The 24184-nt window shown below is 49.2% G+C and overlaps 1 protein-coding gene across 1 annotated transcript in view; it reads right to left on the reverse strand.

Annotated features, from left to right (window-relative positions):
• Window positions 1–24184, reverse strand: part of LOC128848361 (butyrophilin subfamily 1 member A1-like) — an 82062-nt gene that overhangs the window by 52104 nt on the left and 5774 nt on the right. The window contains exon 2 of the mRNA XM_054048341.1: window positions 5473–5820. Within this exon, the coding sequence (XP_053904316.1) occupies window positions 5473–5820 (348 nt within the window). The remainder of the gene's footprint in view (window positions 1–5472; window positions 5821–24184) is intronic.

A 24184-nucleotide genomic window follows, 5' to 3' on the forward strand; every position in this document is an offset into this window, starting at 1 on the left:
AGAGAGCCAGGCTAGTGAAGGGAATGTGTGGTGGTCTGGCAGTGTTTTGGTGCTCGTTGGGGGTTTGTGTGGCTGTGGGTGGTGGTGTTTTTGTTTGCTTTGTGGTTCCCAGACTAACAGGACTTAGGTGAGAAGGCTATGACAAATACAGAGGCAGGAGTGGTAGTGACCCAAGCAGTGGAAGACACAATGAAGATGACTGGATGTGGAAGCTGTGGCATGTACATGATCCTGGAGGGGGTACCTGAAAAGAGATTTGTCTGCATGACGTTCTGCCTGATAGAGCTAATGGAAGAAAAGATCCGAGGATTGGAGATGCAGGTGGAAACTCTGGTTGAGTTTAGAAGGGGGTTGGAGCGGATGATGGAGCAAAGACGTGAGGAGGCTGAAGGGAAAAGCTCAGACTTGCAGATGGAAGCAGGACCAAAGAACTCTGAGGGGAGACTGCTGGGTGGGGAAAGTGGACAGTGGAAGCATGTGACTAAGAGAACCAGGCAGAGGAAAAGACAGGCTAGTGAAGGAGAAATAGAGCTCAGGAACAGGTTTGCGGAGTTGGAAAATGAAGAAGGGGCATAGCAGGTGGTCGCTGAAGGTGAGAGGGCAAGGAAGAAGAGAAGAGCAGCTAGTCCTATAGGAAGAGTCAATGGACATAACAACACCAAATATGAGCCCCAGGAGGATACAGGAGGGGTTGCAGAGGATTGCAAGGGACAATAGTAATCGAGAGGACTTGCAGCCAGAGGGAACAGGGGATAGACCGGAGAATCGCACCATCACCAGGAAAAGGCAGGCCTACGTGATTGGGAACTCCTTACTGAGAAGAATAGACAGGCCTGTAACCAGAGCTGATCCAGAGAACAGAAGAGTGTGCTGTCTGCTGGGTGCTAAGATACTGGATGTGGACCTGAGGCTGAAGAGGATCCTAACGGGAGCGGGAAAGAATCCACTGATTGTCCTTCATGTGGGAACAAATGATATGGCTAGATTCTCGCTGGAACGTATCAAGGGAGACTATGCCAGGCTGGGGAAGACATTTAAGGAAATCGAGGCTCAGGTGATCTTCAGTGGGATTCTGCCTGTTCCTAGAGAAGGGCAACAAAGGTGTGACAAGATGGCTCAGTCAGTGGTACTATAAGGAGGGCTTTGGGATGTATGGCCACTGGGAAGCATTCATGGATAGAAGACTGTTCTCTCGGATGGACTTCACCTGAGTAGGGGGGGAAATCGACTTCTAGGAGGGAGGCTGGCACAACTCATTAAGAGAGTTTTAAACTAGGAATTTGGGGGAGATGGTTGGTAGATGTCCAGGTAATCTCCATGCCGGATTTTAACATTGAGAGGGAAGAAAACGAAGTAAGAAAGGATACAGACATGGTGTAGTGGGGTGGTGACACCGGTCCTGCCCTGAGGGGTTTAAAACAGCCCTGAAGAAGGCTGTGGCTGGGGCAAGAAGCTGGGCTGATTGGGGAAGTGGCTGGGATAGTGCTTGGGGTGTGCTACAGACCGCCGGGACCCGATTTGGATATGGATAGAGACCTCTTTAATGTTTTTAATGACATAAATACTAATGGGAATTGTGTGATCATGGGAGACTTTAACTTCCCAGATATAGACTGGAGGACAAGTGCAAGTAATAATAATAGGGCTCAGATTTTCCTGGATGCGATAGCTGATGGATTCCTTCACCAAGTAGTTGCTGAACAAACCAGAGGGGATGCCATTTTAGATTTGGTTTTGGTGAGTAGTGAGGACCTCATAGAAGAAATGATTGTAGGGGACAACCTTGGTACGAGCGATCATGAGCTAATTCAGTTCAAAGTAAATGGAAGGATAAACAAAAATAGATCTGTGACTAGGGTTTTTGATTTCAAAAGGGCTAACTTTAAAAAATTAAGGAAATTAGTTAGGGAAGTGGATTGGACTGAAGAACTTGTGGATCTAAAGGTGGAGGAGGCCTGGATTTAGTTCAAGTCAAGGTTACAGAAACTATCAGAAGCCTTCATCCCAAGAAAGGGGAAAAAAACTCATAGGCAGGAGTTGTAGACCAAGATGGATAAGCAAGCATCTCCGAGAGGTGATTAAGAAAAAGCAGAAAGCCTACAAGGAGTGGAAGATGGGAGGGATCAGCAAGGAAAGCTACCTTATTGAGGTCAGAACATGTAGGGATAAAGTGAGAAAGGCCAAAAGCCATGTAGAGTTGGATCTTGCAAAGGGAATTAAAACCAATAATAAAAGGTTCTATAGCCATATAAATAAGAAGAAAACAAAGAAAGAAGTAGGACTGCTAAACACTGAGGATGGAGTGGAGGTTAAGTATAATTTAGGCATGGCCTAATATCTAAACAAATACTTTGCCCCAGTCTTTAATGAGGCTAAAGAGGAGCTTAGGGATAATGGTAGGATGACAAATGGGAATGAGAATATGGAGGTAGATATTACCGCATCCGAGGTAGAAGCCAAACTCAAACAGCTTAATGGGACTAAATTGGGGGGCCCAGATAATCTTCATCCAAGAATATTAAAGGAACTGACACATGAAATTGCAAGCCCATTAGCAAGAACTTTTAATGAATCTGTAAACTCAGAGGTTGTACCGAAAGACAGGAGAATTGCTAACATAGTTCCTATTTTTAAGAAAGGGAAAAAACGTGATCTGGATAACTACAGCCCTGTTAGTTTGACATCTGTAGTATGCAAGGACTTGGGAAAATTTTTGAAGGAGAAAGTAAAGGACATTGAGGTGAATGGTAATTGGGACAAAATACAACATGGTTTTACAAAAGGTAGATCATGCCAAACCAACCTGATCTCCTTCTTTGAGAAGGTAACAGATTTTTTTAGACAAAGGAAACACAGTGAATCTAATTTACCTCGATTTCAGTAAGGCATTTGATATGGTTCCACATGAGGAATTATTAGCTAAATTGGAAAAGATGGGGATGAATATGAAAATTGAAAGGTGGATAAGGAACTGGTTAAAGGGGAGACTACAGCGGGTCATACTGAAAGGTGAACTGTCAGGCTGGAAGGAGGTTACTAGTGGAGTTCCTCAGGGATCGGTTTTGGGACCAATCTTATTTAATTTTTTTATTACTGAACTTGGCACAAAAAGTGGGAATATATTAATAAAGTTTGCAGATGACACGAAGCTGGGAGGTATTGCCAATACAGAGAGGGACCGGGATATCCTACAGGAAGATCTGGATGACCTTGTAAACTGGAGTAATAGCAATAGGATGAAATTTAATAGTGAAAAGTGCAAGGTCATGTATTTAGGGATTAATAACAAGAATTTTTGTTATAAACTGGGGATGCATCATGTGGAAGTAACAGAGGAGGAGAAGGACCTTGGAATATTGGTTGATCACAGGATGACTATGAGCCGCCAATGTGATATGGCCGTGAAAAAAGCTAATGCGGTCTTGGGATGCATCAGGCGAGGTATTTCCAGTAGAGATAAGGAGGTGTTAGTACCGTTATACAAGGTACTGGTGAGACCTCATCTGGAATACTGTGTGCAGTTCCGGTCTCCCATGTTTAAGAAGGATGAATTCAAACTGGAACAGGTACAGAGAAGGGCTACTAGGATGATCCGAGGAATGGAAAACCTGTCGTATGAAAGGAGACTCAAAGAGCTTGGCTTGTTTAGCCTAACCAAAAGAAGGCTGAGGGGAGATATGACTGCTCTCTATAAATATATCAGAGGGATAAATACCAGGGAGGGAGAGGAATTATTTAAGCTCAGTATCAATGTGGACACAAGAACAAATGGATATAAACTGGCCATCAGGAAGTTTAGACTTGAAATTAGACAAAGGTTTCTAACCATCCGAGGAGTGAAGTTCTGGAATAGCCTTCCAAGGGAAGCAGTAGAGGCAAAAGACATACGTGCCTTCAAGACTAAGCTTGATAAGTTTATGGAAGGGATGGTATGATGGGATAGCCTAATTTTGGCAATTAATTGATCTTTGACTATTAGCGGTAAATATGCCCAATGGCCAGTGATGGGACACTAGAGAGGTTGGGATCTGAGTTACTACAGAGAATTCTTTCCTGGGTGTCTGGCTGGTGAATCTTGCCCACATGCTCAGGGTTTAGCTGATCGCCATATTTGGGGTCAGGAAGGAATTTTTCTCCAGGGCAGATTGGCAGAGGCCCTGGGGTTTTTTTGCCTTCCTCTGCAGCATGGGGCATGGGTCACTTGCTGGAGGATTCTCTGCACCTTGAAGTCTTTAAACCACAAGTTGAGGACTTCAATAGCTCACACACAGGTCAGGGGGTTGTTACAGGAGTGGGTGGGTGAGATTATGTGGCCTGCGTTGTGCAGGAGGTCAGACTAGAAGATCATAATGGCCCCTTCTGAACTTAAAGTCTGAGTCTGAGTCTTTCAGCCATGGGGCTTGTCAGCAGTCTGGTGTTTGCTACACCTGCCCTAAGCCTCATGTCATGGTTACAGAACTAGCTACATCTGTGCCCTGGCTGGTCTGTCTGGCAGCACCTTCAGCGGTCAGGCCTCCGGCCTTCACCTGTCCTGTGGGGTGGGGGGAATTCCTCAGTTCTCCCATGCTTATACAGGGTCCCATTACCCAGAGTCTGGTCTATCAACCACTGTTACCTTGGGGGCACCAGACACAAGCCGAGAATCGATCCCAACTGGTGACATCCGTCTGGAGAGGATCAGCCATTGTTTGCCCCAGGAGTGCCATTGTTTGCCCCAGGTGTGTAATAACCACAACATGCTAATATCACATGACTTTTTATTTGTGTTTGTGTATCTTCTTAACCCCTTGCTTAATGCAGTGTCTCTTAACCTTTCTAGATTACTGTACCCCTTTCAGGAGTCTGATTTGTCTTGCATACCCCCAAAGTTTTACCTCCCTTAAAATCTACTTGCTTACAAAATCAGACATAAAAATACAAAAGTGTCACAGCCACACTATTCCTGAAGAATTGCTGACTTCTCATTTTTACCACATAATTATAAAATAAATCAATTGGAATATAAATATTGAACTTGCATTTCAGTGTATAGCATATAGAGCAATATAAACAAGTCATTGTCTGTATGAAATTTTAGTTTGTACTGACTTCACTGGTGCTTTTTATGTAGTTTGTTGTAAAACTAGGCAAATATCTAGATGAGTTGATGTACCCCCGGGAGCTCTCTGTATACCCCAGGGATACATGTACCCCAGTTGAGAACCATTGCTCTAATGACCTCAAATTTAACCTACTAACCCTATCCCAAACACCAATGAGTCACAACAATTTTCAAGACAATCTGAGTATGAGTGTGAATTTTAGAGCCCTTAGGGGGGAAAATTGTTGTTAAACAGTAAACTAGAACAAACCTTAACCAGAGCAGAGCTACTGACCCACTATAATGAGAAAAATCAGCTGGCATCTCACAATGACCCCTCTGACTCCACTTATTACTGTGTTGAAGACATCAAAGTACCACAAGTCACTGACCTGCCACCTGCAGTTCCAATAAAGCTTCTTCATAAGCGACACCGGACTGAAAAAAACACGTGTACTGCCCATCATCGGAGGGTCGGACATTGCGTATTCTCAGGAAAACTCTCCCATTGGTGATATCGTCTTTCAAGAGCACAGTTCTTCTTCGATATTCCAGCATCTCCTCTCCATACTGGTCCTGCCCATCATGGTACAGATGCACGACTTCAGAGTACATGGATCGGAACCATCTCACCTCCATGTTCTCAGCGCTCATCCTGGGGGAGAGGTGGCAGGGCAAGATGGCTTCACCCCCTAGGGAGGCAGTGACTGGATGGTCAGGTCCAGTCACTGTGAACTGTGCTGTGAAATGTACAATGAAAAATGGAAATTAAATTGGCGAGAGGCGGCATTAATTCAGCAGGAAGACCCACAGTGAGAGTGCACCCTGAGTTAGAAGTGAACATCATGTCCCCATGCAGTGCCCTAGACAAGTCTATGAGTGCAGAGAGTCATAGGCTTGGGATAACTGCACCTCTCACCCCTCTGTGATCTGCTCAAGGAATGGCCCCTTAGGTCTCAGCCTTCCAGCTGTCATCTCTCTCTGGGCAGGGACCCACATCCCTCTCCCTCACACTGGGGTTTCAGGCCCTGCAATTCACTGTGGTTTTCCCAGCAGGCCTGACCAAAGACCAGCACCTGTGCTTTGCTTTCTGTGTCAGAGCTATGAACAGTGAATGGCAGTAACCAAACAGCTCTTGCACTTAGGACGGAAGAATCCCATGCACCACTACAGGCTGGGGACCGACCGGCTAAGCAGCAGTTCTGCAGAAAAGGATCTGGGGATTACAGTAGACAAGAAGCTGGATATGAGTCAGCAGTGTGTCCTTGTTGCCAAGAAGACCAATGGCATATTGGGCTGCATTAGTAGGAGCATTGCCAGCAGATCGAGGGAAGTGATTATTCCCCTCTATTTGGCACTGGTGAGGGCACACCTGGAGTATTGAATCCAGTTTTGGTCCCCCTCACTACAGAAGGGATGTGGACAAATTGGAGAGAGTCCAGCGGAGGGCAAAGAAAATGATTAGGAGGCTGGGGCACATGACTTACGAGGAGAGACTGAGGGAACTGAGTTTATTTAGTCTGCAGAAGAGAAGAGTGAGGGGGGATTTGATAGCAGCCTTCAACTACGTGAAGGGGGGTTCCAAAGAGGATGGAGCTAGACTGCTCTCAGTGATGGCAGATGACAGAACAAGGAGCAATGGTCTCAAGTTGCAGTGGGGAAGGTCTAGGTTGGATATTAGGAAACACTATTTCACTAAGAGGGTGGTGGATCACTGGAATGGGTTACCTAGGTAGGTGGTGGAATCTCCATCCTTAGAGGTTTTTAAGGCCTGGCTTGACAAAGCCCTGGCTGGGATGATTTAGTTGGTATTGGTCCTGCTTTGAGCAGGGGCTTGGACTAGATGACCTCCTGAGGTCTCTTCCAACCCTAATCTTCTATGATTCTATGAGCTCTTCCAAAGCAGAGAACATTTAACCACAAAAGCCTGACAGAGAAAAGTTACCATAAACCCATCAAAGGTCTGAACACATGTTACACTTGTCCCAAAGGATTCTCATCTGGCACATGGGACTCCCTCGTAGGGTTCAAACTCTTTCAAACCTTTCTCTAAAGGTTGCATCCTTGGTTAACAGGTCATGTCACTTTGTAGCCCAAGATCTTGGGCTTCTGGTAAGTTAAAATCCAGCTTTTAAACCAAAAATTGTTGTTCTCTTAGACTTCTGGACCTGGTCTCAGGGCTAGCCTTAGGAAAAATGGTGCCCTGGGCAAACTCGTATTTTGGTGCCTCCCCATCACCCTTGGCACCCACAGTATTCCCACTTCCCCATCACCTCCTTGCCTCACTGCCTCCCCGCACTGCTTAATTTATATTGAAAGAGGTGCTAGAGCTCAGTCCCGGCACAAATTAAGCACTGGCTGGGTGGTCTGATAGTGGTGGCTGCTGGTTGGGCACCCAGTTCTGAAGGCAACATCGCCGCCAGCAGCAGTGCAGAAGTAAGGGTGGCGTAATATATGGTATAATGCTACCCTGACTGCTGCTATGACTCGTGGTGCCTGGCACTCAGCCTGCAGCTCAAGGCAGGCTTTACACTATCACACAGGGGCTGCATCTTGACAGAGCCCGCAGCCCCTTGGGCCACTCCTGGCTCACTGGGTGCCATTCCTGATTTTGGGGAGTGGAGGCAACTTTAACTGTGATTCCAGGGCCTACTGTACAAAGTGCAAGCTGGTCTCCATATTGGAAGAGAAGGTTCGAGGGCTGGAGAAACGAGTATTGACTCTGCGTTGCATAAGGGAAAATGAAGATTTCCTGGACAGACGTCAGGAGATGCTTCTACGGCCACAATGTTCTGAAGATTCAGAGCAGGCGCACCAGGGACAGAAGGATTGTGAAGAGGTTTGGCAGCAGAAGAAAGAGGAGCGTCCATGTACCAGCAATGGAGATACAGGTGAGCAATCGTTTCCATGTTCTCTCTACAGGTACTAATGTGGAGAGTGGACTAGATGACTCATCTGAGGGAAGGGAGCAGAAGGAGACTCCACCGATTGGAAGGCAAAAGATGCACTGTCCTAGGGATGGGGGTTCCACGACCACCATTCCCAAGAGAAGGAGGAGGGTGGTGGTGGTCGGGGACTCCCTCCTCAGGGGGACTAAGTCATCTATCTGCCGCCCCGACCGGGAAAACCGAGAGGTCTGCTGTTTGCCAGGAGCTAGGATACATGATGTGACGCAGAGACTGTCTAGACTCATCAAGCCCTCGGATCGCTACCCCTTCCTGCTTCTCCACGTGGGCACCATCGATACTGCCAAGAATGACCTTGAGCGGATCACTGCAGACTACGTGGCTCTGGGAAGAAGGATAAAGGAGTTTGAGGCACAAGTGGTGTTCTCGTCCATCCTTCCTGTGCAAGGAAAAGGCCTGGGTAGAGACTGTCGAATCATGGAAGTCAACGAATGGCTACGCAGGTGGTGTCGGAGAGAAGGCTTTGGATTCTTCGACCATGGGGTGTTGTTCCAAGAAGGAAGAGTGCTAGGCAGAGACGGGCTCCACCTAACGAAGAGAGGGGAGAGCATCTTCGCCAGCAGGCTGGCTAACCTAGTGAGGAGGGCTTTAAACTAGGTTCACCGGGGGAAGGAGACCAAAGCCCTGAGGTAATTGGGGAAATGGGATCCTGGGAGGAAGCACAAGCAGGAGAGCACAAGAGGGGAGGACTCCTGTCTCATACTGAGAGAGAGGGATGATCAATGAGTTCTCTTAAGTGCCTATACACAAATGCAAGAAGCCTGGGAAACAAGCAGGGAGAACTGGAAGTCCTGGCACAGTCAGGGAACTATGATGTGATTGGAATAACAGAGACTTGGTGGGATAACTCACATGACTGGAGTACTGTCATGGATGGATATAAACTGTTCAGGAAGGACAGGCAGTGCAGAAAAGGTGGGGGAGTTGCATTGTATGTAAGAGAGGAGTATGACTGCTCAGAGCTCCGGTATGAAACTGCAGAAAAACCTGAGAGTCTCTGGATAAAGTTGAGAAGTGTGAGCAACAAGGGTGATGTCATGGTTGGAGTCTGCTATAGACCACCAGACCAGGGGGATGAGGTGGACGAGGCTTTCTTCTGGCAACTAGCAGAAGTTGCTAGATCGCAGGCCCTGGTTCTCATGGGAGACTTTAATCACCCTGATATCTGCTGGGAGAGCAATACAGCAGTGCACAGACAATCCAGGAAGTTTTTGGAAAGTGTAGGGGACAATTTTCTGGTGCAAGTGCTGGAGGAACCAACTAGGGACAGAGCTTTTCTTGACCTGCTGCTCACAAACAGGGAAGAATTAGTAGGGGAAGCAAAAGTGGATGGGAACCTGGGAGGCAGTGACCATGAGATGATCGAGTTCAGGATCCTGACACAAGGAAGAAAGGAGAGCAGCCGAATACGGACCCTGGACTTCAGAAAAGCAGACTTTGACTCCCTCAGGGAACAGATGGGCAGGATCCCCTGGGAGAATAACATGAAGGGCAAAGGGGTCCAGGAGAGCTGGCTGTATTTTAAAGAATCCTTATTGCGGTTGCAGGAACAAACCATCCCGATGTGTAGAAAGAATAGTAAATATGGCAGGCGACCAGCTTGGCTAAACAGTGAAATCCTTGCTGATCTTAAATGCAAAAAAGAAGCTTACAAGAAGTGGAAGATTGGACAAATGACCAGGGAGGAGTATAAAAATATTGCTCAGGCATGCAAGAGTGAAATCAGGAAGGCCAAATCACACTTGAAGTTGCAGCTAGCAAGAGATGTTAAGAGTAACAAGAAGGGTTTCTTCAGGTATGTTAGCAACAAGAAGAAAGTCAAAGAACGTGTGGGCCCCTTACTGAATGAGGGAGGCAACCTAGTGACCGAGATGTGGAAAAAGCTAATGTACTCAATGCTTTTTTTGCCTCTGTCTTTACGAACAAGGTCAGCTCCCAGACTGCTGCACTGGGCAGCACAATATGGGGAGAAGGTGACCAGCCCTCTGTGGAGAAAGAAGTGGTTCGGGACTATTTAAAAAAACTGGACGTGCACAAGTCCATGGGGCCGGATGCGCTGCATCCGAGGGTGCTAAAGGAATTGGCGGATCAGATTGCAGAGCCATTAGCCATTATTTTTGAAAACTCGTGGCGATAGGGGGAGGTCCCGGATGACTGGAAAAAGGCTAATGTAGTGCCCTTCTTTAAAAAAGGGAAGAAGGAGGATCCGGGGAGCTACAGGCCAGTCAGCCTCACCTCAGTCCCTGGAAAAATAATGGAGCGGGTCCTCAAGGAATCAATTATGAAACACTTAGAGGAGAGGAAAGTGATCAGGAACAGTCAGCATGGATTCACCAAGGGGAAATCATGCCTGACTAACCTAATTGCCTTTTATGATGAGATAACTGGCTCTGTGGATGAGGGGAAAGCAGTGGATGTGTTATTCCTTGACTTTAGCAAAGCTTTTGATACGGTCTCCCAAAGTATTCTTGCCGCCAAGTTAAAGAAGTATGGGCTGGATGAATGGACTGTAAGGTGGATAGAAAGCTGGCTGGATCATCGGGCTCAACGGGTAGTGATCAATGGCTCCATGTCTAGTTGGCAGCCGGTTTCAAGCGGAGTGCCCCAAGGGTCAGTCCTGGGGCTGGTTTTGTTTAATATCTTTATTAATGATCTGGAGGATGGTGTGGACTGCACTCTCAGCAAGTTTGCAGATGACACTAAACTAGGAGGCGTGGTAGATACACTAGAGGGTAGGGATCGGATACAGAGGGACCTAGACAAATTAGAGGATTGGGCCAAAAAAACCTGATGAGGTTCAACAAGGACAAGTGCAGAGTCCTGCACTTAGGACGGAAGAATCCCATGCACTGCTACAGACTAGGGACCGAATGGCTAGGTAGCAGTTCTGCAGAAAAGGACCTAGGGGTCACAGTGGACGAGAAGCTGGATGAGAGTCAACAGTGTGCTCTTGTTGCCAAGAAGGCTAATGGCATTTTGGGCTGTATAAGTAGGGGCATTGCCAGCAGATCGAGGAATGTGATCGTTCCCCTTTATTCGACATTGGTGAGGCCTCATCTAGAATACTGTGTCCAGTTTTGGGCCCCTCACTAAAAGAAGGATGTGGAAAAATTGGAAAGAGTCCAGCGGAGGGCAACAAAAATGATTAGGGGTCTGGAGCACATGACTTATGAGGAGAGGCTGAGGGAACTGGGATTGTTTAGTCTCCAGAAGAGAAGAATGAGGGGGGATTTGATAGCAGCCTTCAACTACCTGAAGGGGGGTTCCAAAGAGGATGGAGCTCGGCTGTTCTCAGTGGTGGCAGATGACAGAACAAGGAGCAATGGTCTCAAGTTGCAGTGGGCGAGGTCTAGGTTGGATATTAGGAAACACTATTTCACTAGGAGGGTGGTGAAGCACTGGAATGCGTTACCTAGGGAGGTGGTGGAGTCTCCTTCCTTGGAGGTTTTTAAGGCCCGGCTTGACAAAGCCCTGGCTGGGATGATTTAGTTGGAAATTGGTCCTGCTTTGAGCAGGGGGTTGGACTAGATGACCTCTTGAGGTCCCTTCCAACCCTGATATTCTATGATTCTATGATACTTAGGTACCTGAAAACTCTAGGGTGTTTTTTTATATATAACTTTGTAATTAGCCGACAGGAGCACTGTATCTATTTCCTAGATGTAAGCAGGGTCTGAATGAGCTCTCCCTGACAGCTACCTGAGAGGGGGAGAGACTTCAGGAGCAAACTGTATTTACATGAACACACCTACTCTGCATAAATATCTAGCAGACAGGAGCTGTGTAGCTCCAAGTGATCTACTTTGGCTGGTGCTGGGTTACAAATCACTGAATGCAGGGGTAGTGAAATGCTGTTATCAGTGTTGTTGTCTTTATTGTCTGAGTAGAAGGGAGCAGAACTGTGCTTAACCTGTCCCAAATGAGAGGTCACCTTGCTAAGTCAGGGGCTCGAAGGCCAGACCCCCCCTGAGAAAGCAAAGAGGGGGTGGGGACAAGTGTTTTAGTGAGGAGGTGTGGATGCTCCCAAGGGGCCCTGGGCTGGTTTAACTTGTTCCTCCCCATGGTTCAAAGGTAGAGCTAAATAGGCTCCATCAGTATCAGATTTACCATGGCTCCACCATAGCGCCGGGCCTAAGCTCAGAATGGGCCCTATAACAGTCACTTCCTTCCCTCTCACAGCGGTGCAGAAGCGGAGCCTCGGAGCAGCAGGGATCCAGCATGGGAGCTGAGAACCCATGGGGCCCTGGAAGCTGTAGTTCCTTGGCCAGCTCTCTGCCTACAGAGCTGGCCCTGGAGCAGGGAAGGAACTACATTTCTCAGCATTCTCTTAGCAGCTATCAACAGGAAAGGGAGGGGGAGGAGTAAGGAAGCAGAGACCCCATGCGCTGCAGCTTGCTATGAATGGAGAGCTGGCTGCTAGAAGGGGGTGGTACTGTGAATGGGGAACAAGTATGCTCAAGGAGTAGAAGGCTTTGGCCCAGATATCACCCTCAGAAGACTTCCCCAGACTGGATTAGGGATGCTGGTGTGACCTCGCCTGGCAGCCCCCAAAGAAGGAACAGGGTGGACTAAATGGACAGTGCACCCCTCTATCTGAAGCCTAGTAAGGGAGGTATGTGGATCCCACTAGAAGTTAAAATGAAAAGTAAGGAAGGGGAGGCTCTACTAGAGGACCTGGGCAGCTTTAGATACAGTACCAGGCACGTAGAAGTATTTCCACTTCTGAGCCATGGAAGCAGAAATGGGCTTTTCCTTTCCAGATTTAGCTAATATTCAGAAAGGGAATCCAGCACCTGCCTTCCAGATTTGAACACCCTCAAAATTGAGGAGTGCTCAAGCTCAATTTGGGCAGCTGTTACTTCATTTCTCCCAAATCAAATATACTGATCCACTGTAACTTGCTGTAGAAAAAGTAGGATAAAATTGAGCAACAAATGCTTGGGTCTTCCTAGTGCTAACTAGGACTGGAATTGCTATTTTCAACAGCCATTGCCATTTTTTTTTTTTTAGTTTTATTTGTTTATAAGGAAGACTGTGATATTGCGTTGGCAAATTCCCCATAGAAACAAAGAATGGAACAAAAGAATAATAAAGGCATCTCAACTTTTCCTCATTTATGTAGGACAGTCTTACAATATGGATCATATATCCTCTAATCACACAAGCTGAAAATTGTTCCACTTGACTGCAGTTCTGTAACCATGCGGGAACCAATCCTGTCTGTGTTCTGTGCACATCCAAAATTCCTGCTGAATTCAGAAGTGCCTTGCTTTTGTAACCGTACTACCTGCTATTTTCAGCCCTTGTAAGCAATGTAGGTTTACATTTAGTAATTGGGCAGGAGGCCTCTCAGAAAAAGTTAGGTGCTGTAGGAGGTGTTGCTTATTCACTAGGTAATGTGAGACCTTCCTGTTACAATAGTAAACCAGTGCAGCATAGAATGCACTTTGCTCCTAGAGTCTAGAATGGGGTCCTTTGCTTCTATACACAGCCCATTAAAGAAAATGAAAAGACTCCCACTCACTTCAATGGGCTTTGGACAGAACTGGTTATACACAGGGTAACTCCACTGTCTTCACAGGGTCCTGATCCCACAGTGGAGGGGGGCCATGTGAGCTTGTTGCAGAGCTGCTGCTTAGGGATGGGAACCCCCTGGCACCCCAGCCTCCAAAATCATTCAGGCTGCACTTTCTGCACGACTATGTGCTAGCTGAGGGGTACGTGGGAGTTGGTGGCTTCTGCTGCAGGTGTTGGGCATCTCAGGTACTTAAAGCCATGGCCTAGAGGAGGGAAGCACCTAACTCCAGAGTATGCAGCTGCCTAGGGCCAGCGCTGAGGATTTAGAGTGCATAGTGCTGCTGTTGCAAGGTTCAAGCATACTCAGCCTTGGAATTGCCACCCCTCCCTTGCTAGCAGCTGCAGCAATCTAAGGCTGGCCTCTGACAATTGGCTGTAGCCAGAGAAGCTGCAGGTGGCTCTGTGACTACTGGGGGCCATTAAGCTAAGAGCAGATAAAGAAACTGGAGTTAACCTCAAGGAACAGAGGTCACCTGTAGGAAAGGAATGTCAAGGGGAACAGGGAAAGAGGAAGCAGATCAGGCTTGCAGGGGAGAATAGCCCCAGCTAGCTAGGGAGCATGTCCAAGGTAGAAGAGAAAGAAGCATGGGGAGAGGTAGTGGAGACCAGGTAGTAGACTGCATGTAGATGGGAGCAGAGGGAGAAAGGCTGGTGACTTCGGGTTCCCAGGGGCTAAGTCCTCACTTTGGGGAAATGGTGTTTGCAAGAGGCTTGCTCAAATGGCAGGATGGTGCTGAGAGAGGGATTTGTCAGAATTGATCAGGTATCTGCTGGCTGTGAAACTTTATTCAGTTGAGACCAGAACCACATACCGTGACTGGTGACATAGGGTGATACTGGAGACATAGCTATAGAAGGTCTGAATGAGGAAGGAGATAAATCTGTGGGGAGTTTCCCTGATCACTATGAAAGTTCTACTCACTGTGTATACTGGTAAACCCACATGGATATACGGCTTAATGAGAAAAACTTAATGAGGGAGCTGTATATGGCAATTCATATAGTCATGTAGAGGTGTGTGATCAAAATGAAAAATGTCTCTGAGATGCAGTACCGGGAATACTATGGCACCAATGGCTCTGCCACACCAGGCCCACACTAGGAGCCCACAATGACTACATGGGGGCCCACAAATATGTTTGGCACCAGGGCCCACAAAAGGTTAATCTGGCCCTCGGCTCCATTAGGAGCCTTTTGTTATTTTAAGTGCTTAAAAGTGCTGACAATCACTTCTGGTGGGACAGCTTGGCTACACTTGCGAGTTACTGTGCAATAAAGGAGCCCTGGGTGCCCTAGCTCACTCCCCATCCACACTGGCAAGGCACGTAGAGCTCTCTGTCTCCGCGGCTACAGCACTGCTGGTACTCCACCTCAGCGAGTGGAATAACATTTGCTGTGCCCCCGCTGGATCGCCATGGCGCCAATGTGGACGTCCTGGTCTGTTAGTGCGCTGTGATTGGCCTCCAGAAGTATCCCACAATACCTGTTCTAGTCACTCTGGTCATCACTTTGAACTCTACTGCTCTGCCCTCAGGTGACCAACCGTCAGACCTGCCCTTTACATTCTCTGGGAATTTTGAAAATCCCCTTCCTGTTTGCTCAGCCAGGCGTGGAGCACTGTCAGCGAATCTTTCCAGGTGACCATGCCTCCACGCGCCAGGCGATCCCCAGCATGGAGCAATGGCGAGGTGCTGGACCTCATCAGTGTTAGGGGGGAGGAAGCTGTCCAGTCCTAGCTGCGCTCCAGCCGTAGGAATTACGATACCTTTGGGCAGATATCAAGGGACATGATGGAAAGGGGCCATGACCAGGCTGCACTGCAGTGCAGGGTTAAAGTGAAGGAGCTGCGGAATGCCTACAGCAAAGCCCGTGAAGCAAACAGCCACTCTGGTGCTGCCCCCGCGACCTGCCGTTTTTACAAAGAGCTGAACGCAATACATGGGGACAACCCCATCTCCGTTCCGAGTACCACCATGGACACCTCAGAGCCCAGTGCAACGAGGCGGGAGGAGGAGGAGCAGCAAAGCGGGAGCGAAGGTACTGATGCGGAGGAAGACACCCCAGAATCCCTAGATGCATGCAGCCAGGAGCTGTTCTCAAGCCAGGAGGAAGGTAGCCAGTCGCGGCGGCTGGTACTTGGGGAAGGACAAACACCAGAGGAGGTGCCTGGTAAGCGGCTTTTATTTTGGGAAGGAAGTTATTTGGTGAGGGCTCTTGGGGTGAGGAGGATTAGGGCTGCATGCATGCCTAGATGCGGAATAGGGCGTTGATGTGCTCTCTCACATTGCAGTAATCAGCCTCAGTGATCTCTTCAAAGGTCTCATACAGAACTTGGGCAATGCACTTGCGCAGGTTTCTCGGGAGAGCCACTGTGATCCTTGTCCCAGTCAGACTAAGATGTCCACGCCACTGTGCCATGACAGGCGGGGGGATCATTGCTGCACACAGGCAAGCTGCATATGGGCCAGGGCTGAAGCCGCATTGCAGTAGAAGACCCTCCCTTGCTTCCCAGGTCACCCTCAGCAGCAAGATGTTTTCCAGGACGAACTCCTGTGGGAAATGTGGGGACAGTGTTCAATATAGGGGCCCCCTGCCGCTGTTGGCTCTCCCCAAAGCATAGAAATCCAGAGGGCAGTACAGCAGTGAAACAATCAGTCCCCCTTGCCCCTGTGCTTACTCATCATTTGGGGGTTCCCGTGGGTTGTGTGCTCGCTTTGGGATGGGCAAATTATGCTATTGTGTAGACTGTGCTTGCCCTTAAGTACGGGGGAATCATTGCTCTGTCTGGTGTGAACAATGCTGCCTCTGTTAAGTGTTGCATTTTGCCTTTACAGATGCAACCTTGAGATCTCAGCCATCCATGTTATCACTGGTTGAGAGGCTGCAAAGAATCAGGAAGAGACCACGTAGAAGCAAAGAGGACATGCTATATGAAGTCATGCAGCATTCAAGTAATGAAAATAAAAAAGTGCAGGAGTGGCGGGAAAGTGAAAGGAGGATCCGCCAGCAAAATGGGGAGCACCGGCACATAAGTGCGGAGCTCCGCTAGCAAAGCACGGATCGACTGATAAGCATAATGGAGCGCCAAGTGGACTCTATCCAGGCGCCCCTAGCCATGCAGGCGGAGCACTACCATGCCCGCTCCCTCCTGCAGCTCTTGTCCCAAAACTTTTTCCCTTGTGCCCCCATGTCACCTCCAACCCACTTTCCCCCATTCGGGTTCTTATCGCCACCAGATGCCTCCAACACCTATAGCTTCACCATCCAGGCCTCAAAACTACGTCCCTTTTACCCACTGCACTCAACCCCCATCACCATGCAGTATAGCCAGCCTGAAGTGCAGCACTCATTGCACAGCACTCCAGACAGGAAGGCTGAGTATGATAACAGGACATACGCAAATCTGTGATTGTACCATTCCCCACCCCACCCCCTGGCCCTTTGTGTTTCCCAAGCAGTTGTGTTGTGTTTCTTTTCAATAAATGGATTTTTTTGCTTTGAAAACATTCTTTATTATTGCATAACGTAAAAGAAACCTTAGCCCAGGAAAGCAACAGGCACTGCAAGTCAGTGTACAGGTCTGTCGCATCTTACGCGCAGTTAACATGTGCGATTTCAGTTTTATGCAGTCAGCAAAAAAAAAAGAGAAAAATAACAATTTTAATACTGTACCTGTAGTGTGGGCGATTCTGCCCGCCATTACACTCAATGTAATTTTGACTATATGCGATTTTCACTTTACGTGCTGAGTGCGGAACGTAACCCCAGCATAAGATGCGACAGACCTGTATCATATGTAGCAAACACAGATTCCTACTAACATTGGAACCACTGCACAATTACTGGTGGTTTTCAGCCTCAAATTGCTCCCTCAAGGCATCCCTAATCTTTGCAGCCCCATGCTGAGCCCCTGTAATAGCCCTGCTCTCTGGCTGTTCAAATTCAGCCTCCAGGTGTTGAACCTCCGAGTTCCATGCCTGAATGAATCTTTCACCCTTCCCTTCACAAATGTTATGGAGGGCACAGCACGTGGATATAACCGCGGGGATGCTGTTATGGGCCAGGTCCAGCTTCCGATAGAGTGAGAGCCAGCGGCCCTTTAAATGGCCAAAAGCACACTCCACAGTCATTCTGCACTGGCTCAGTCTGTTGTTGAACCGCTCCTTGCTGCTGTCAAGGCTCCCTGTGTAGGGTTTCATGAGCCACGGCATTAAAGGGTAAGTGGGGTCTCCAAGGATCACAATGGGCATTTTGACTTCTCCTACGGTGATCTTGTGGTCTGGGAAAAAAGTCCCGGCTTGCAGCTTCCTGAACAGGCCGGTGTTCCGAAAGATGCGTGTGTCATGCACCTTTCCAGACCAGCCTGCATTAATGTCAATGAAACGCCCACGGTGATCCACAAGCGCCTGGAGAACCATAGAGAAATAGCCCTTCCAATTAACGTACTCAGAGGCTAGGTGGGCTGGTGCAAGAATTGGAATATATGCCCCATCTATCGTCCCTCCGCAGTTAGGGAAACCCATTTGTGCAAAGCCAGCCACAATGTCATGCACGTTACCCAGAGTCACCGTTCTTCTGCGCAGGATGCGATTAATGGCCCTGCAAACTTGCATCAACACAATTCCAACGGTCGACTTCCCCACTCCAAACTGGTTAGCAACCGGTCGGTAGCTGTCTGGAGTTGCCAGCTTCCAGAGTGCAATCCACCATCAGGGTAGCTCTCAATCTCGTGTCCTTGTGCCGCAGGGTGAGGACGAGCTCCTCACACAGTCCCATGAAAGTGGCTTTTCTCATCCAAAAGTTCTGCAGCTGCTACTCGTCATCTCAGACTTGCATGATGATGTGATCCCACCACTCAGTGCTTGTTTCCCAAGCCCAAAAGCAGCGTTCCACAGTGGTGAATATGTCCGTGAATGCCACAAGCAAAGTCATGTCATTTGCATTACTCGACTGGATATCATTGTCGGAGTCCTCACTGTCACTTTGGAGTAACTCGACTGCCAAACGTGACGTGCTGGCAAAACTCGTCAGCATATTCCTCAGCAGTTTGGGCTCCATTCCCACAGACCGAAAGGGAAGACAGAGCGTGCAGTACAAAAAACGTTGAAAGATGCTGCCAATTGTGAACGGAAGCAGAGGGATTGCTGGGATGCAAACTGATGCATCATGGGGTGTTGGGACAGGATCCAGAATGCCCCACCCCCTTCCCCACAAGCCACAGTGCCAGAATGGGAAGAGGTGCTCTGTGGGATAGCTGCCTACAATGCACCGCTCCCAATGCCTCTGCAAGTACCGCAAATGTGGACACGCCATTGTGCTTGCAGCTGTCAGTGTGGACAGACTGCAGCGCTTTCCCTACTGCGCTATACAAAGGTGGGTTTAACTCACAGCGCTCTACATCTGCAAGTGTAGCCATGCCCTAAGAGCCGGATAGACCCTCAAGAGACTGACCTGCTGAGGTCACGGCAGACACAAGTGGCAGAAGGTGATCGGCAGGAGGAACAGGGGCTGGTGTGGTAACGAGCCAGTGCAAGTGCACAGAGGGTAGATCAAGCTAGGTGCCTTCTTCCCCGGGAGGAAGGTGAACTCACACAGATGCACCTCTGATCCCTGGGTCCTCACTGACCAAGGACAACCACTGTGAGTGAGGTGTGGTGAGGGAGCAGAGAGGGGCCAGAAAAGCATCTTTTGGTTGTAGAACTCAAGAGCATGAGGCAGAAGACACTGCCCTACACACTCTGGGGTGAGTGTCCTGCTCACAGTTTTATGATTAGGAATCCTGCTTGTGGCATTTTTCCTAATTAATGTCAGTTGACTTCCCCCCTCCGTTCACTAAGTTTCTTTTCTACACTCAGATTCTGTGCTTGTGAGTGGGGAAATGTTGTCTCTCAGAGGTGCCCAGGGGTGGTGTGTAATTTGCCCAGGTTACTGAGTGGGGACTGGAGCCAATTCTGGTTTGTTGAAGAGGAACCCCTATGTATCAGGGCAGTTACCCCACTCCTGGGATTAGAAGGTGAAAAGCAGCTGAGGTAGGCTTATTGAGGAGGCAGCCATAGCTGGCCCTGATATAAGGGCTGAGAGCTAGGCAGGCAGAACCTGGAGTGAGAAGGGCTTAGCTGCCCGGGAGCACAGGGGACCTTAAACAGAGCAGTGCTGGGGAAGGGCAGGCAGAGATGGGGAGCTCTGGCCAGGCAAAACCCCAGGCTGAGGCATTGCTAAAAGGCCAAGGAGGTACTGGGGCTGCAGGGAGGCAGCTGGGGACTAGAAAGGCAGCAGGTCCAACCCCCTTGACAATGATGAGTGGCCATTACAGACTGCAGTTTGCCCCAGTGAGGGGGTGTTAGATGACAACTGGCAGTAGCTACTGAGGCAAGGTGGGTATAGGGGGGTGGGGTTCCCCTGGGAGGGGAGACCCAGAGTGTGGGGGCACTGCTGTGGGGCAGAACTCCAAGGCAAGGGACACCAGGGTCTGGGAGGGAAATGGGGGCCTGAGGCAGGAGGGACACAGGCCAGTGGGGGGCACTCTGAGGCTGGAGAGCTAATTTCCAAAGTGACCAGCAGGAGGCGCTGTGCCAGGAAGTCTGCACCTTGTTACACCCTAGATATTGAACCCGGCCCTGGTTGCTGCTGACTCCACCTGGCAGAAAGGTTACATATAAAAAGAAAGAACAAATATATACAAACTCCAATTAAAGCTGCATTTTAAGTTTATATGTAAATTTAGAACAATCAGGATATAATAGAGCAAGATATTCTCAATCCCAAGCCTTGAGCTATCAGTTCTGGAGCTTTAACACAGGGATAAGAAACACAAGTGTGATACTTTGTACTCCATCTTTAGTAGAGATAAATAAAATCTGCTTACTTTCACTAACAGACACACTCTCTTTTACTGCCATTGTCTACTCTATTCTAGTCAATTGTTTTTCACTCCATTAAAAATGTATTTACTTAATTTTAAAAAGTTTTTTTTTCTCTTTTATTATGAACGGGATTTTATTTTTCTAATTACTTTGGCAGTTGTGTTTACCCACCACAATCATTAACATTTGACCCCATCATTACTATTAGTATCAGCCTTGGAACCGCATTTATTTTCATATGAATTTTAAGTTATTTTACCAATATAACTAAAAATGCCATTTGAAAATAAGTGACCTTCATCTGCACGATGGCTAAAGTTACATGTTTAGCATTTGTTGTTGTTAAACTGGCACTGCTAAGGTGACTACAAGCTAAATTTACGTTTTAGAAGGATACTATTATTTGATTGTACCACTTTAAATAATGAATGGCAAAGCACAATATGGTAATAAAAGTACTAATGAGAATTACTCCAGCCAGGACAGGTTGGGCATTTTAGAACTCACTACTCAAAGAATTAAATTTAAGCATAAGAGAGAAATGAGATTATGAAATGCACAGACCAGTCAAAAAAATAAAATCAAAATACTGCCCTCTAATCCTTAACAAACTTTGAAAGTATAAAATTACAGGCAATATATATGCATTGTGCATTTCGACAGGAAGTACCAAGACTTAATAACACCAGTAGTACAAGTATGTGTTGGGGGAATGTGATGTGAGAGATAGAGTGTATGTTGGGGGAGTGTGAGAAAGCGCGCTGTCTCTTTAAGCACAGCACTATTTAATCTGAAGACCTTGTTCAGACAGCAGCAGCAGCCAGCAGCTCCCACTTGTGACCAGCACGGACTCTTGTCCGCCTACCCCAGCTCAGTGAAGACTGGTTACAAGGCCAGGGGGATGGGGATGCCCCAACACATCAGCCCCCCACCCCTGCACAGCAGACAAGAGGCTCTCAGGGACAACTTGGCCAGGGACACCTCCAACAAGGAGCAGCAGCAGCTGCAGATGGATGCAGAGCAGCGGTGGGAGGAGAGATAGGACACCCCTGCTCCAGAGACGCCCCCTCAGCAAGATGCCTTGGATGGTCACCCAGCTCGCCCACCCCTAAGGCCAGCCCTGCCTCGTCTAACCCAGTTTATGTAACTCTCCCTAGGAGTGGTACTTCTCTGGAGCTGCTACCTGTCCACAAGTAATTACTCCCCCCCCCCATGGTTTGTAGCTCCTGAAGGAGGTGGGGTAACCCTCCCCCATGGCGTAGATTACAATCCCGAGCCCACAAAGGTACATACAATATGTATAGAGGCCATAGATAAAAGGGACACAAAAATACACAGAACATTCATAAAGTGAATTTGACAGTCCCCAAAATGTCACATGTGGTTGCAACATCTGCCACGCAGAGTTCACATGTGAGTGTTAGACACTGTCCCTATTATCTCTGAATGGGGCTCAACATGTCTCATGGGCACCCTGGAGATAATGGTGCTGGGAGCCTGGCTCTCTCATACATCCAGGCAGGGCCGGCTTTAGGAAGTGCAGGGCCCAATTCGAACATTTTCGGCATGGCCCTGGCAGGGATGACTTAAAAAAAAAAAACGTAAAAAAAAAAGCCTTTCATTTCTTAGCAACCAGTTCCCTATAAAAAGTTCTGATTTAAGGGATGTGCCACAGTATGTATTTTTGTACCAATAGGGTTAACATACGTCCATATTTTCCCTATATTAAAATTAAAATTTTAAATTTTAAAAATTCCTCCCGGAAGGCGATTTAAAAGCCCAAAAGCCTGACATGTCCGGGAAAATACGGATGTTTGCTAACCCTACCTAAAGTTCCTTTTTAAAAAGATGGGCCTGAACTAGAAATGAGCTCTGTTTCACATGTGTGGGTCCCCGCCACTCCCTGGGGGTGTGTGCACATGTGTGGGTCCCAGCTGCTCCCTGCCCTCCTCATTGAAGCAGGTGTGCAGGGTTACTGCCCTGGGAACTGCAGGGCACCACTGGACATGGGGCTGGCTGGAGGCAGGGCAGGGGCTGACTGGAGGTAGGGTCTGGCTGCAGGCAGGGCAAGGGGTGTGGGGCTGGCTGGAGACAGGGGTGTGTGGGGTGGGCTGGCTGGCTTCAGGCAGGGCCGCAGGGGGGTGCGGCATGGGTTGGCAGGGCTGGAGACAGAGGAGTGCGGGACTGGCTGGCTACAGGCAGGGAGGTGCGGCAGGGGCTGGCTACAGGCAGGGCGGGGGGTGCGGGGCTGGCTACAGGCAGGGCAGGGGGTGCAGGGCTCGTGTGGGCAGGGGTGTGTGGGGCTGGCTGGCTTTGGGCAGGGCTGCAGGGGGGTGCGGCAGGGGTTGGCTGGAGACAGGGCAGGGGGTGTGGCAGGGGCTAGCTGTGGGCAGGGGGTGCGGGGCAGGCTGTAGGCAGCGGCAGGGTGGGGGGGTAGGGCTGGTGCGGGCAGGGCAGGGGGTGTGGCAGGGGCTGGTTGTGGGCAGGGGGTGCGGCAGGGGCTGGCTGGAGATGGGCTGGCTGCGGGCAAAGCAGGGGTGCGGGGCTGGCTGGAGATGGGCTGGCTGCGGGCAGGGAGTGTGGGGCTGGCTGCAGGCGGGGCAGGGGGTATGGGGCTGGCTGGAGACAGGGGCTGGCTGCGGACAGGGCAGGGGGTGCGGGTACAGCCCACCCTGTATGGTAAGTGCCCCCTTCTCCCTCCCCCACCAGGGTAGCAGCAGCAGCAGCAGCCTGGGGTTCGGGGGCTATTTAAAGGGCCCGGGGCTCCCCTGCTTCCACTGCCCCGGCCCTGTAAATAGCCGAGGGAGCCCTGGGGAAGCGGCGGGGCTCCGGCGGCTATTTAAAGGGCCGGGGCGGTAGAAGCAGCCGGAGCCCTGGACTTTTGAAATAGCCCCCAGAGCCCCGCAGCCCTACCCCAGGGCTCCAGCAGTGGGGCTCTGGTGGCAATTTAAAGGGCCTGGGGCTCCAGCCCCTGCTGGGAGCCCCAGGCCCTTTAAATTGCCCCCTGGGGAAGCCGGGCTACCCCAGTACCAGGGCTTGGGCGCGGGGCCTTCTTAGGGGCGGGGCCCGATTCAGGGGAATTGGTTGAATTGGCCTAAAGCCGGCCCTGCATCCAGGCCTTTTTGTGCTCAAGGGCACCATTTGGGAGGGGCAAGGGGGGGCTGGAGCCCCCCCAAGTTTCGTACCAGGACACTGTCTCCTGCCTCTCCCCTCACTAGCCAAGGGTGAGAGGAATGCAGGCAGCTTGTATCTTTGCTTTACTCCCCTCCCCAGCCTGGAGTGAGGGATGTCCGGCTCATCAGGCAGAACAATTAAAGGCTGAGCCCATGCAAACCCCTGTAAGGATGAAACATCACCTCCATGACATTCACTGATCCTACTCAGGGCTGGGAGCTTCTTCAGCACTTTTTTTCAAATTCAAAGCAAGCCAGCTCAGGGAGTGAGTGTGCTTATGTCAGAAGAGCAAACCCCCTCCTTGTGACACCAGTAGACAGGGCTGCCCAGGCGGGAGGTGGTGCGGGTGGCTGCTGCACAATGAGGTCAGAAGCCCAACTTTGGATGTCAGTGCTTCACTGCTAGAGCAGCAGAGCTAAAGAATGAGCACCTGAGATCTTCCCCTGCTGGCAAGAAACAAACATGAGGTGTCACACCACAGATGTTCCTTAATTACACTAAAACTTTCCCATTTTTTCCACCTC

Source organism: Malaclemys terrapin, chromosome 13 (genome assembly GCF_027887155.1).
Source record: "Malaclemys terrapin pileata isolate rMalTer1 chromosome 13, rMalTer1.hap1, whole genome shotgun sequence".
Classification (NCBI taxonomy): Eukaryota; Metazoa; Chordata; order Testudines; family Emydidae; genus Malaclemys; species Malaclemys terrapin.